This window comes from Malaclemys terrapin, chromosome 14 (assembly GCF_027887155.1).
Source record: "Malaclemys terrapin pileata isolate rMalTer1 chromosome 14, rMalTer1.hap1, whole genome shotgun sequence".
Classification (NCBI taxonomy): Eukaryota; Metazoa; Chordata; order Testudines; family Emydidae; genus Malaclemys; species Malaclemys terrapin.
Genome location: NC_071518.1, coordinates 17,645,427 through 17,660,340, shown reverse-complemented (window position 1 = coordinate 17,660,340; position 14,914 = coordinate 17,645,427). Strand labels below are relative to the sequence as shown.

The 14,914-nt window shown below is 44.3% G+C and overlaps 1 protein-coding gene across 1 annotated transcript in view; it reads right to left on the bottom strand.

The window, feature by feature from the left end:
- BEAN1 (brain expressed associated with NEDD4 1) overlaps positions 1–14,554 on the bottom strand; it is a 112,625-nt gene extending 98,071 nt beyond the window's left edge. The window contains exons 1-2 of the mRNA XM_054049151.1: positions 13,938–14,554; positions 12,653–12,727 (exon numbers count right to left, since the gene is read on the bottom strand). Coding sequence (XP_053905126.1) covers positions 12,653–12,727; positions 13,938–13,968 — 106 coding nt within the window. The 5' untranslated portion in view covers positions 13,969–14,554. The remainder of the gene's footprint in view (positions 1–12,652; positions 12,728–13,937) is intronic.
- Positions 14,555–14,914: the final 360 nt, after the last annotated feature.

Below are 14,914 nucleotides of genomic sequence, written 5' to 3'. Positions count from 1 at the left end.
ATGCTATTACAAACTGAACTGTGGTATAATGGAGAGGAGAGGAGAGCTCTTAGGCTTGTGAGCTATAAGGAACGGTATGGGCAAAATGAGCTTCCTTGTCCTGAGAAGCAGTGAAGGCCGGTGACACCTAAAAGGGCAGGCAAAACTGACTCTTCTAAAGGTTGGTTTATAGTCAATCTACAATAGGAGACACTGTCTCCAAACAGCAGAGGCAGCCTACCCACTCCAAGGGGCTTCTATTGCTGCAAGTTATCTAGTAGTGGGGGGGAGGGTGAAGGCACTGTTTGAGGACAAAATATGGATAAGGGGCTAAATTCTGTTCTCACTTATACTGAGGGAACTCCACTGAAGACAGAGTTACTCCAGCAATCCAGTGATAGTTGGGCATAGAAGGCTGATTGGCTCAAATTATTTAAGTGAGCCATTATATTAGAATAATCTTAGTGACAAGAAACCTGGAGATGCTGAACTTTCATTGTAATCAATTTTTTTTCTACCCAGTTCACTTAATTTCATGTGTCTTCTGACGTCACAAGGGTCTTGATTAAAAATACAGCACTCTAAGTACAGTCTTAGATGAAATTATGCCACCAAAATTGGTGGATTGGTCTTGTTTCTTGACATCTGGCAAACAGCCATTTCCATTCCTGGGCACTGTAGTCCTCTCCTGTATTTCTGGCTTTTTTTTTTTTTGTACAGTTGTATTAATCTTTCTCTTGGCTACCTGGAGCCAGCACTAGAGCAGAGATTTCAGCTGGGCATCGTGTTGCAGAACCCAGTCCTTTCTTAGTATTTTGAAATTTGATCTTGCATCTGAGCTACATGCAGGAATCACTGAGTGAAATTCTGTGGCCTATGTTACACAGGAGGCCAGACTAGATGATTGTATTGGGGCCTTTTAGCCCTAAGTCATTTAAATGTTTTTCATTTAAATAGGGAAAATATTAAATGGTGTCATAAAAAGGGGTGGTAAATCCTGTGAGAAGTGATATGCATTGAATAGCTTTGTGCTCAATGCAAATCCAAACAATGGATCTTACTCCCCCCACCCTGTTTCCTGCCTTCCCTCTGAAAAGGAATCAGCTTGGTACAATTTACATCATAGCTAATTACCAAGTAATAGTGACCTTGATTAATGTATTGCTGACTGTGAGTAGTCAACATTTGTGTGGATACAGTACAAGGACAGTGTATATATACTTAACACTCTGAGCATGGAAACACCATATTTTAATATGATAACTGAATGGATTCTAATTCCCAAAGGCATTTTCCTTTCTGAAACATAGACTGTAAGCAGAAAGGTGTAATAAAAATGTCCAATTGCCAGTACATAGTACTCTGGAGAGGTGCAATGCTTCTTGACAGTGACTTCACTAGTCATATGCTAGGTGTCACTCAGATTCTTATTCACATTTTTATTCCAGTGGTGGCAGACTCAGAAACAATGCAAATTCATGCAGTACTTGGTGCATCTGATTACAAAAGGTCCTAGAATTCAGCATTCAAATCAGTGTAGCACCATTGATGCTACCCCACTTTGCTCTAGTTGAGGATCTAGCCTCTATACACTAATGTAATCATAGGGTGTCTTTGAAATTGATTAAACAACATAGGTGATTCAATATTGATTTTGGTATTTTGGGTTCAAGCACTGTATTTGTTTCAGCAAGGGGTGGCTTTTGGCTTTGATTATTGGATAGCCAGTGAATCTGATCCAAATTGAAGACCAATCTGACTTTGTACATGACCTAATGTGTGGTGTGAGCAACAAATTGCTTTCTCAGTTGATGTTTCTATCTTGGCACAAACTTGCATAAATTAAGTGAATCTCCCTACTGATGCATGATCAGAAAACAGCTTTTTCCAGAGGTGCCAGGCAGCTGGAGAACAAGCCTGGCAAGTCCCTCTCAGGTGGAGCAGCTCCAGCCTATAACCTACATAATGAACCTGCTTCATTACTACACTAGAAGTGCTAAGCAGAGCTGGATGGATAATTAACTTTATCTCCCCCAGGATGTAAATTCCAACCCCAGGAGACTGTTCATCCCCAAAGAGCACAAAAAGATGAACATTTTCATGGTACAGAAAGTCTGAAAAACTTCAATTTGGAAACATTGCAACTACTGTATTGGAATGCTTCCACATTGAAGCATTATAAAATTATATATTAGTAAAAACTGGAGCTGAAATTAAATACTCTATTTTGAAACTTTCCATAGAAAATTTAGCAAAATTGACACATTCCCTTGAAATACTTTGCTACAATTCTCCCAGTGCAGACACTAGGCCAGCTCAGTCCATAGCATTATGGGAGTTCTTGGTAGCATAGCTGCCATAACTTAGATAGTGACCCCTTCCCACCTCTCCTGGTCTGAGAGTTCTGTGCTGCACTCAACTGTCCCTTTAACTTAAGTACCCTATACAAGGCCTATCAAACCTTTTAGCCTTGGGTGCCTTGTAAAAATTCATCCCTGGCTGGTAGTGAATGAGTTGTTACCATCTGATTTGGTTGTTGGGAGAAATAACTGGTATTTCCTATAGCTCTATTTGAAACCCAGAAGTTGACTAATCTGGACTGTCAGTCTAAAGGTTAGCGTAAACACTGAACTTCCCAGGATTGGAATAACTTTCAGTTGTTAATAAGTGTGTGTCAAATTGACAACTGGGATGTAGAAGATCTACCCAAAAGTTGAAAAACTATTCTATGCTATTAAAATAAGAACTGTATTTTGTATATCTTGAGAAGAATACATAAATGGATGATGCAATTACCATAAAATTCCCTTTTATTCAAATGACTAATTGGATTATATCTGATTTAATTGTGTACTTGCTTTGGTATCAACCAGCTGAGTCTGAAAATGTGCTGATTACTCATCAGCAGAATCTGAGGTTGGCTTTCTACATAACCCCAGCATGTCCATAGTTAAAGGAACACTATCTGATTTAAAATCATGGCCCTGACTTTCAGCTGTGTTCTGGCACTGTAGCCAGTGATGGGAGGGTCTCACCAGTATAGATGGAATCCTCTAGGGACGCAGAGATAGTATAAGAACTCTTGTGGCTGGAGGATAGGGTTAGTACCTGTGGGCTTCCTGCACCTCAGAGATCCCAAGCCCCTTTGCACTGTTGGCATTTAGAGCAGCCTTTCATTGGAGTACTGTCCCAGTTGGCCAGGTAGCTAAATGCCACTTTTACACCCCACTCCTGAGTTGCATTATGCAGTCTTTGGCTGAAGAAGAAGATAAGAGCTTGATATGTGGAAACCCAAACCAGATTTCCTTACTCCTGTTTCTATCTATGTGCTGCTGGTACCAAAACCTCAGATCTCATACCCTGAGCTTTGAGGAAGTTCCAGTTGTAGGAACTTGCATTATTGACTCACCATTGCATTATTCCACCTTTCTCTTTTTTGTACCGGTATAAATCCATTGAAATAAACAGTAAGACACTGGCATAGAGGAGTAACACATCAGATCCATGTTAGGGACTTGATTCAGTGAACTTCGCAACTGGGCCTTTTCTGTCTACAAACTGTTGAATCAGGACTCCAGATCTAAAGATTCCCCAAACATAGGGGAAGTTCAGATTTGGATTGCATTTCTCAAGCTGGACAATGGGAGTGGGATCAGGATCCCATAATGTCTCCACTCAGGTATTTTAACTAGGAATCGTTTGCCCTTTTTAAAAACAATTCTAGTTTTTTCTGTATCTGCTCAATCTCCATTAAATTGTCCTGTAAAATATAAAGTTTGCCAAGGGAAAAAGGGGTTGTGATAGACAGCAGGACAAAAGCAGACTGATGTTCTGCTCTTCCTGGGTATTGAGGGCTTCCAATCAGGGCATGACATTAAGTAACATACCACACAGCTTGTGCTCTGGCACACAATAGAATGAATGTATTGTAACTGCTGTGTCAATCTTATTTAACATCTTGGTTTCCTTTCCAAGGGAACATTTGATTTTTGCACATTTGTTTAGTTTAAGGAATTGGATTGTTAAACTGTACTAACATACTCTTCAAAATGATGAAGGCTAAAACAGCAGAGACATTATCCTAAACGAGTTGATGGTTTTTGTTGCAGAAGGGATTGAGTTCTCCATTACAGAGCACTGGCTGGGCTGCTGGCACTGCATTTCAGACTGAGCATAGGTCACTTTGGATGCCACTTTGGACAAATATATGACTAATTACTGCATCTGGTGACTAGATGCTATGGTGATGGATGCCCTAGCAATACCTATGATAGACTGATAGTTGGGTTCAGTTGCAGAATAGAGAGGCCATGGCAACAGGCCTGACCATGCTGCCTGTAGAAGGAGGGATAAGGGCAGGGCATGGAGAGGAAAGCATTCTGTGCTGATGTGCTAGGATCCATGGGGATGGGATGGGTTTGTAAATCCAAAGTCCTGGTGCCTTCTGCATGCTCTCTAATCCCTGCCCCTGTAGGGAGCAGGGGTTGGGATTTCTGTGCAATGATTTTTCTTTTTTAATGAACTTTTTTTCTCCTTTTTGGGATGTCTTAAATTGTCTCTAACTACATGTTTGTACAGCAGCTAGTGTAATGGGGCATGATCCTGCTTGGGGGAGGGCAGTTTTGGCTGCTACTGCAATCCAAACAGTAAATCACGATGAAGGCCTACTATCAAACTGTACTTAAAAGTCTAAAGGTAAAGACTGAAGGACCCAATCCTGAAGCAAAGCTCAATGAGATTTTTAGCCTTAAGTGCTTTAGGATTGGGCACTAAATGTCAAGTGTTAATGTAACCATCTAGTTGGTGTGTCATGTGTTCACCTCTGTTCCAAGTTCACAGAACTTAGAGGTTTGTTGCAGCTCTTCATTTAACAGCCTGGGCTTATAGCTGAAGCTGTGGAGATTCCAAGCTTTTAGCTCTGGCGGTCCCTGGTTCAATCCTTAGTGTCTGCTATCTAAGTGGTGGGCATAGCTCATTCAGGAATCAAAAATAAGAAGGAACTTTACCCTTTGCAAATAAATCAAACTGGTGCTGTGTAGGTTGTAAAAAGTCTGACTTCCTAAAGCATAACTTTGCCTTTTTTTTTTTTTTTTTTTTTTTTTTTTTCTTCACATCTCTGCACTTATTGGTTCTGTCTGGGGCCAACAGTGGAAGGCATTTTTGGTCTGACTGGAGCAATCGCAAGAAAGCTTGCCCTTACGATGAATTTGGCAGACTCAAGAGACCGGGATAAGCATCCGAGTTTTAGAGCACTTATCTGAACTAAACCTCCCACCCTTTCGTAACTCTCCAAGCACAACTAATAATCCAGCTATTTTGAAAATCCTGTGCAGAAACACAAATGAGATGCTTTGGGAACTCTTACAGCACTTCCCACACATGGTATGTGACGCTAGTGGGGCACTTCATCGGCGGTGCTAGGATTCACACCAACCTTGGAAATGTATTCACTGGGAAACCAGAGGGGAAGGAGCAGCATGCCAATAGGCCCCAGTGCGGGACTTCTGGCAAACAAAGGGAGGTACAGTATGAGAGCATGTCAGTCTTCAGCAGAGATGTTCCCATCCTCTTCCCCATTATTTACATACTTCCATGCTAGCAATATAATTACAAAGAAAAAGTAGATGGTGAGGTGTAAGAAGCCCAATGAGGTTAAAAGGAAATATTACAGAGAGAAGCTACAAGGGAGACAAATAAGGAGCAAAAACTCTCAAAGGTTTGGGAGTGGGTGCTCAACTGCAGGATATTTATAGGACTCTCACTTGTGGGTGTGTGTGTGTGGGGGGGGGGGAGGGGAAATAACCCTTTAAAAAGCAGCCACTGATAGTCACACACCCAGTTTCCCAGTGTGCATGTTCCCTCCCTGCCTAGAAGTCGTGGTAGGAGGTGCTAGAGATGTATGAAAACAAGAGCTGGGAAGAGTTAGCATGTCCGCCCTTACTTTTATTTTTCATATCTACAAAATCCCTTATCCTCTGTATCATGCCCCACTGCTTCCCGCCCTTGACTATTGCTTATTTTCCTTGCATTCCATCCAATATTGTCATGTCTCTGTTCTCAGCTCATCTGCTGCCACTCATAATTATGGATCTTTTTCTGAATCTTCTGTGCCATTCTCATTCTCTCTCAAATCACTCCGACCCCCCCACCCCCAAGCTTGGCTTTTCTCTCAATCTAGTCCCTCACCCACAGCACTCTAGATGCCTATTCCAATCCTCTGCTTGCTCTGTTAGCCCCTAGTATCCCAGTCTCTATTTCAGCCATTAAAGAACCTTCTGAGCTTCATTTGACCCACAATCTTCATAGCCTCTCAGAACTCCTGAAGAACTTCATGTATTGCAACTCAACAGAGGAATTCCCATTGCCTCCAGCAGATGCCATTATGAAATCAGTGTTGGCCACTACTCCCTACACTGACAATGATGTGCAGATAATGGAGGGGAAAATTGCCCTCCCTAGGTTTATCCTGATTCCATGCTGCTTTGTCCTGTATTCTGGAGAGAATACTGAACCCTGGCAACAGCAGCTCTTTCTCCCCCACCTCCCGTCCTTAAGCTATGCAGCATACATGTGCCAGCATCTCTGACAAAACTGTTAAGTGGGTGGGCTGGAAATGCAATCACCTCCAAACCTGCAGGGTCAGGGGAAATCTGCATTTCTGTACAGACTCCTCTGTGCCTGGAGCTTTCTGGCCCCTGGAAAGAATAACATCTTGCTCTTATAACACAGGCAATCCAGACTGAAATGTAGGCTAGAAACAGTCAAAAGAGATTCTAGGAAAACTGCTAAGAACCTGCAGGCAGGATGACAATAGCTGGAAAAGGGAACCCTGATTTCAGGAGACATTAACCCAATAGTGACTGAAATGAAAATGATAGGAGGGCAAATGCATGGTGTGTGTGTGTGTGTGTATATATATATATATATATAGGGAAGGGCTCTAACTTCTCAGTAGTGGGTGAAGGACGTGTTTGACAGGCTGAACTTGGATTACAAGCACTCTGGGGATGCAACCATCCTGTCAAAACACTGGAGCCCAGGGGGCGAATGAGGGGCACTGCAACAACAACCATTGGTACCCTGCCCAGGAGGAATGCTGGAGAGAGAATGCCTGCGTCTCCCCCAGGGATGTTCCATGTGTTCTCTGTATCAGGCAATAGGATGGTGCAGATTGTTCCTCCAAGTGTGCTGGCCAAGCCCCATGGATTTGTATGTAAGGAGAGGGGAATGACCCCACCTTTTTCTATCCCTCTTCAGAGTGCTTTGCTCCCAGGGGAGAGGGAGTGAGCAACTTCTGCTCTCCACAAAGCAAAGGGCCTGTTGTGGGGCCACAGAAAGGCTTCCCACAAAGGGAGTGGGCATGAGGCTTCTTACACATCCCTCACAGAGAAGACAGTTCCAGTCCATTCCTTCTGTGAAATAGGAAATAAGATCTGACAAAGACAGGGAAAAAGTCCCCACCTACCCCCCCAAAAAGTGGATACATTATAAACGGTCTCTTCTTTGGGCATGTAACATGCTGCTGGGGACAACCAAAGCTGTGAGCCGCTACTACCCCTCTGCCTCAGCAACAGTGAACCTTGCTAGAGGTCAGACTGTCGGCTCCCAGCCACCCCAGTGTACCATCCTCACCAGCAAACTCCTTAAGGCTCTTCTGACCATACCTTACCTCGCAGGTAAATCTGTGAATTCCAGCCTCAGTTTCTCAACTGTTCCTCTGCAATGCACAGCTCCTGTCACTGATCATTCACGAAGATATTAAATTCATTGCCCTCTTAAATTTAAGCTGTAATTTACTGTCTCTTTAACTGAGGCAAATACACACTTCTCTTTAAGCACAGCACTGAGTTGGTTTATAACAAGTTGATTAACAAAAGGACATAGGCTAAGTGATACCAATTAGCAGGGATAAAGGTAGAAATAGTTACAAGCAAATAGATAAAAGACAAACTAAATCTAGCAAGATGCAGTCTTTGTTCAAGATGGTTTCTCTCACCCACGGTCTCCTTTCTAGCTTTGTCTGGCCAGGCTGCCCAAGATCCATCAGAGATGAAATCACTTGGTTCCTTTGTCTCCTAAGGCAAAGGATAAAGATGGAGTCTCTGCTCCTTGTATCCCTAAAGGGATGTCCTTATTTCACAAGTCAGGAAGCCCCCTGCCATATGCTCCCTTATAACATGCAGTATGGCAAGGGGGAACAAACTGTAGGAAAACTGTGGGGAGGTGGAGGGTAGTATGTGAGCAGGAAAGGTACAAAATCCCTTTCTTTGTATAACTGTCTCAAGTCTCTTTTTGCAAAACATCCACCTGTAAAAAGGGGTTTCAATCGAGGCGCATAGGGAGCAGTTGCTCTGAGTGACCCCATCCATTGCAGATTAGTTATTGCAGCTCATGTATGGCAAAACCTGCATTCCTCCTCACTTCTGTGGGCATGGATGATTTCTGCTGTGGGGTGGCTTTGTTTTGCATGGAGAGCGGGGCAGGATTTGGGAACATACACAGGTGGCCTGCTCCTCCTGGCAGCACAGTTCCATAGGGATCCTTGGATGAGTGGAGGCTGGAAATGGCTGGTACTGGTGGATCTGTTTGGTGATTCAGTCACCTATGCATTTCCACCATCCATTGTGCACGGAGATAAGAATGCAGAGACTTGCAGCAACCTCTGCTCTTCCTGTGACTGCTTAAATAGTGTACAATAGCCACTGGATCCATGAAACCATTGATCCACAGGCCCCTCTCAGATGTATCCCCAAGTTAATCTTTGAGCTGGAGCACAGGGAGGCCTGTGCTTCTGTCAGGCTCCTTGATTCCTGGGCAGGGGGACTGCACCAATTTTACTATGGAGGAGGGCCCACAGAGGCTGGAGGGATGGGAAGAAGCAGGATTTGTCACTAGGAACAGAAGCTGAGCCTGCAGTCATGGCTGCAGAGTGACTATTTTGTTTGCTTGATAAGGATTTGGTTGTTCATGAGTTAATGGTTATTCAACCTTCATCCTCTTCATGGAGTCAGAGCACAGCTGGCAGCCCTGTAGTCAATGACAACACAGCCTGAAGCCAGCTGTGCTGCTGCTCTGTGTGTGTGGGGACTCAAGTGGAGCACTGAGGCGATGGTCTCCTGAATGTCTATTCAAGGATATGGAGGATTAGGGGCAGGATATTCTGCAGAATTTTCTCAGTAGCGTCTTTTTTTCTTTTTTCTTTTTTTTTAAATGGCCTTGCCCTTTGCTGGTTTCATCTTCATGCCCCAGGGGACAAAGCTACAGAATTTCTGAATATGTCCCTTCACGTTTTTGAAGCTAATTCTTTTAAGGGCAAGTTTTCAAAACCTGCGAAGTTCAAGATGAGGCAATCAAAGAATTGTTTTGAAATCAGGCCTGTCTTCCTACCTGCCTAACTTGTGCATGCATTTATCCTGATTAACACCTGTCACTTTGGCCTTTTGACTTGCATTCATAAGCTGAATAATTGCATCTGCAAACTAGCTATACAACTGCACATGTATCGCTGCCTGCTTTTAAATTATTTCTTCAGAGGAGGTCACTGGGAAGTAAAAAAGGCAGTGACTTGAGGGGAGGAAAGCTAGCTTTGAAGACTGTCCTGCTTGCTTAGCTATGTGAACAACTTTGGCCCATGTTCACCTAACTATCAAGAGCCTGGGGCTGAGGTTCACGACTGCAGACTGAACTGAAACTATTTAAAGTTATTTGTAGAACTGGTTAGAATTTTCCCCCTCATTTCCATCCAATGTCTTCAGTAGAAAAGCATTGGTCTTTTTATTGAAAAACCAAACTTCTTCTTTTGAGATGGCAAACTTTTTAATTGAAAACTTGAAACTTTGGGCAGAAAGCAAACAGTTTGTGGAAAAACTTTCATTTGACAGAAAAATAGGTTTTAGACTAATTTTTGTTGTTGATGGAAGGCTTTCTATCAGCCCTGTTAATGTGCAATTAGAGTCAAATGCTTCACCCAGTCATACTCCTGAATTTTAATCTAATCTCTGAGCTCTTGACCACCAAGCTATTGGTTATTCTGGAGGTCCGGGGCTGGCTGGTTTTGACCAGAGATTGCATCCTTGACCTGAGAACTTTCCCAATGAAAGTTTTTGGCTATGACAAATCCAATATTTTCTCACATGCACAAAATTTTCACCAATATTTTGTTAGGAAGTAGAGTCAAGACTACTCCCTCCCACCCACCTGCTCAGGAGGGTGAGTAGCAACCCCGTGGAGGTTGCACCAGGCAGAAGCATTAGACTGGCCATAGTCTGAATTTCTGGTTTGGCCATCTCTAATTACATAAGTTAGGTACAGAAGAGTTTTACAATTCTCATTACAACCATTATCTTAATTAAAAGCAATTACCAAGGTGCAGAGTCTGGCTGAACTCTGCTCCGTGCATGATCCTTTGTGCAAAGGTGGGAGGGGAAACAAAGTTGGCTTAAAGACAGAACAACACCAGGGCTGCTCTAAAATATGCTGACTCCATCAGCCCCATTGCATTAGGACCCTCTGCTAGCCTAGATTCCACGGGCACACAAGGTACTCTAGACATGCTCTCTTGTACACCAGCCAACAATTGCCTAATGCAAGGGGTTGATGGGAGAACGGGGAAGAAGCCTGCATTGTCACTATCTGTGCTGTACTTGCTATATGGATATACAGAAGACCTCCATCTCCAGGGCTGCCAGTCTGGCAACTTTCACAAGTATGAAGTTCTATTCAAAAGCTATTCTTAAATCTCTCTTGACTGGGATTTTATCCTCCGTGTCATTAGAAAATGGTGCATTGCACATGTGTGGTTTATCTCAAGCATGAATTTCAATAGTCATTACAGCATGGGTGTCTGTGATTTGCATGGCCAGGAATTTTAATTCCTTCTACACTGCTGCAACACTTTTTTTGCTGTAACTCTGGGATCAAGGCCTACCAGTATGCAGGGATCTAATGCAGTAAAACGCAGACAAATACATTTTTCTTCTGGAGTGATGGAGATGGAGTTTGGAGGGACAAGGGAGGGGAACGTGAAGGAATCCTGCCGGGGGAGGGAGTAGGAAAAAATCTCTGGGGGAGAACAGGGATGAAGAAACTACTTTGAGAGGGGGAATATCAAGGAATGTGGGGATGAGGAATGGATGGAAAGTGTGACAGGGACCCCAAAAGTTTAACAGATCTGGATCATATAGGTAGACTAGTGCTATGTACTTGAACTGTGAATCTCATGCACAGTTAGCCGAATGAAAAAGATTTGTTAGAAAATGACTAAACAGTACTTACTCAAATACAGAACCAAGTACATGTTATAATTAGTTTGTTATGGCCACAGGTTTCCCATGACATTGGATGTTTTTTTTGTTATCAGTCCTGTTTTCTTAAGCAGCCATTTAGTAGCTTTAATAAGATGAGCTTTTATAGTTGTCCATATCTTTTGGAAGGCCACTGTTGGAAGCCCTTCCCCCTTTTTAAAAAAATCTGACATTATTTGGGTGATGGTGGTTGACAATATCATCATCAGCAATGTTCAGTCAATATCTGCCTTCTTGAATTTGCTTTAGAGCCCTAGTCTGGCATGTTTTTGCTAGGCGTTCCAGTTCAAAGCCAAACTGAAGTTATAGCAAATATCTAATTAAACTCTGAAAGTCAGCCACTTTGATCTCTTTAGATTTGGCAAGTAATCAGCTTTATGGGTCAAATTCTGCTCTCTGTTGCAGCAGGGCCCAATCTGCAAATATTAACAAGAACAACTCTTCTTACTGTAGTCCCACTGAGCTCACTGTTCAGGGTAGCATGCTCTAAGGTCGTAGTGTTTCCAGGCCCTAAATGTGGAGTAGTTCCACTCTCTGTATTTACACCTATGTAACTGAAAGCAGAATTTGCCCATTGTCTCTCTCAAACTTCAGACCTAAACTGAATTATTCTTACTACAATGAGGGTCCAGTTCTTGTTTTTGTTATGGAAGAGTTAATCTATTTACATTATTTCAGCAATACTTCATCTGTGGAAAAAATGTCTTAGTCATCCTTCATATATCTTTATCTTCACTTTTCTTTGCTTAGTAGGGTCCTGATCCATATCCGAACCTGTTAGCATGGACTTCTACATCCATCTGGATTCCCATTGAAGTCCATGCTAGATTTTAGGGCCTTAAAGTTAATATTTCCTATTAAGATTTTTCATGACTGCCCCCCAAAAAAATCCCAAACAAAATCAACATCCTAAATTCTGATTAATTTTAATTGTCATTTTGTAGACCCTTCTCTTCTGACAGTAACTGTCAAAAATGGTGTGGAATTTCTGAAACCATGGGCAGCTTAATGTCCACCTAGCCAGATTGCAAATCAAAGACGTTTAAATAGCAGGAAAGAAGGCAAATATATCTAAAGAATTTGAGACTTTAAAAGTAACAATTTTACAGGCTTTGTTCTCAGGCAAATCTCCGAGACTTCAATGAGGTTTTTGCCTGAGTAAGGATTGCAGGATTTGACCATTAAATAAAGGGGACCTTTAAATAATGGCACAGTTCTGTTAACACAATTGTTTTCTTAGGCAGAATGCTATTTGCTCTTTACTGGATTGATACCTTATCTTCTAGAAGACTTTAAATATAATATTTGTACAACTGTACATGACTGCAAGCATGCCATGAAAGCCATTTTTTAAAAAAAGGATTACTTACAGAGACTGGAATAATTGTTGCCTATTCCAATGTGGATGGAGCTTCCAGAGATGAGAGGAAGATGTAAGAAAAGAACTAAGGAGGGAAATAAAAAAAAGAGTCCTTAATAGCAGTTTTGTTTCAGAGCCAGATGTCATTTGATGACACAAGTTGTTGCTAAAGTGCACCCACTCTCTAGTGACAGAGCTGTATATTTCAGATTGTGAATCCACAACAGATGCAGTTTCCATGTGTAAATAAAATGAGTTGTTGCTTCGAATTTCCTAGGAATCAGTCTATTTTAGGAAGTGCTATTATACAAGACTTCAGTGCCTCAAGGATTCCAAAAAGCCATGTTTAGACAACAATGTCATGCAAATAGGCTAATTATTATTGTTAAGCATTTCATCAATTACTGAAATGGGCACCTACCCTGGCAAGGCAAAATAGTGCCATCCTAACTTGCTTACATAAACTAGCTGTGTGCCAAAGTGGGGCTGGAATAGTAAAATGTATCCTGGAATGTATACAAAATTTCCCACTATTTTAAATATTAACTACTTTAAAGACTTAGATTTAAATAAAATACAAGTGTACACTGTATAGGCAACAAAATCCCCACACAAAAAAGTAGCCTAAATCATAAAAGATGTCTTTTTAGGAAGATAATTCAGTTTCTATATTGTTACATAGAAAACAAGAATTACTAGATTTTTTAAAAATTGGATATAATGAACAGCTTTAGAGCTTAAATTATTTTTATATATTAAGTCTTTACCCCCCTCTATACTTAACTAATACTTATAAAACAGTTGGAGAGGGCGAGCATGTAAATATTTCTAATCTTGTCCCCTTATCTAGTAAGAGAGAAACAGCCCACTCTGCATTTCTCGTTAAAGGCGCATAGCCCCTTAAATTAACGGAGCAGCGACCCTCTGTTTAACACTTTTTTTTTTGGATGAATAACTAACACCTCTCAAACTTCCCCCATCAAACCTGCACGCTGATACTGTACCCGAATGATGGGTGGGGGGCAGGAGCCACCGACACGCCGCACATCCCAGCGCCTATTCCTCCCTCCCCGTCGGGCGCAGAACGCCCCAGCCTGAACTAACCCTGCCGGCCCTGGGCTCTGAGCGGCCGTGCGCGCTGTGCCTAGGCGGGGCCGTGCTGGCCCCTGGTGCAGCCCGGGGCTGCGCGGAGAGTGGGTTTCACCCCGTGCGTGGCGATGCCTCTGCAGGGCGGTGACCCCCGTGGAGGGCTGGGGCGAGGGGCAGCCCCAGGGCACAGCGCCCCCATCCCTTACCCGAGCACACACAGGCGGCCGCGCTCTCCATGCGCCTCGGCGGCAGCTCGCGGGGCTCATGGGCGGCGGAGCAGCAGCAGCAGCGGCGGGGGAAGAGGCGAGCGCGGCTCCCAGGCGCTGACGCTCCCCGCCGCCTTCTCGGGTCTGGCGGGCCGGAGCAGCAGCAGGCGGCCCGGCGGGGACCAGGCGCCCATGGAGTCTGCGGGCGGACGGCGAGTGACCTCAGCCCGGCAGGGGCCAGCAGGCGGCGGCGGGTCCCTCCCAGTGGCCGGGGGCCATCGCTGTCACCCCCCTGCCGGCGCGCGGGGGAAGGGGGGCGGTGCCAGCCGCGCGGGGGGGCTGGTGCTCGCTGCCTGCCCGCGGAGCCGCTGTCCTGCCGGCCGGCGGAGCCCGGGATCCCGCACGGCCCGGGCAAGAGCAGCCGCTGCGCGGGGAAGGGAGCGCGAGCGAGCCGCGCGGCGGAGCGGGGCCCCCGGGGCTGCCAGATCACCCCGCGCAGCGCTCGTCCTCCGGGAAGGTCGCACGGTACCGGAGGCGGAGTGCGGCGGTGACTTGCCCAGCGCCAGGCGGGGCGTGTAACAGCGAAGGGCTGGTCATCCTCCAGCTAATTCTCAAAGGCACCGGGGGTGCTGAGCGCCTCTTAGAGTTTGGCTCCCTGGTTTGGGGTCCAAATAGCTTCCTCCGGCACCAGTGCTTGCTTTTTGTTCCCTCCCCTCCCCGCGTGCTGATGAGACCCAGCCTTGGGCTAGGGGTTACTTGGAGAACATTTTTTTGAGGGGGTGTGTGGTGGGGAGAACATCACTTCGCTCTCCGTGTTTCCCTCCTGCTCTCACTGTCACTTTGGGGCAGGGGTTAGTGAGGACAGGGTTGAAAAGGTTCTGCTTTGTTTGTAAATACTCTGTGATCTTCTTGCTCTGATAAGGTGCTGAACGCATGGTCAACCTGTGGAAATCGTGGCCAGGGGATGTAACTTGTGA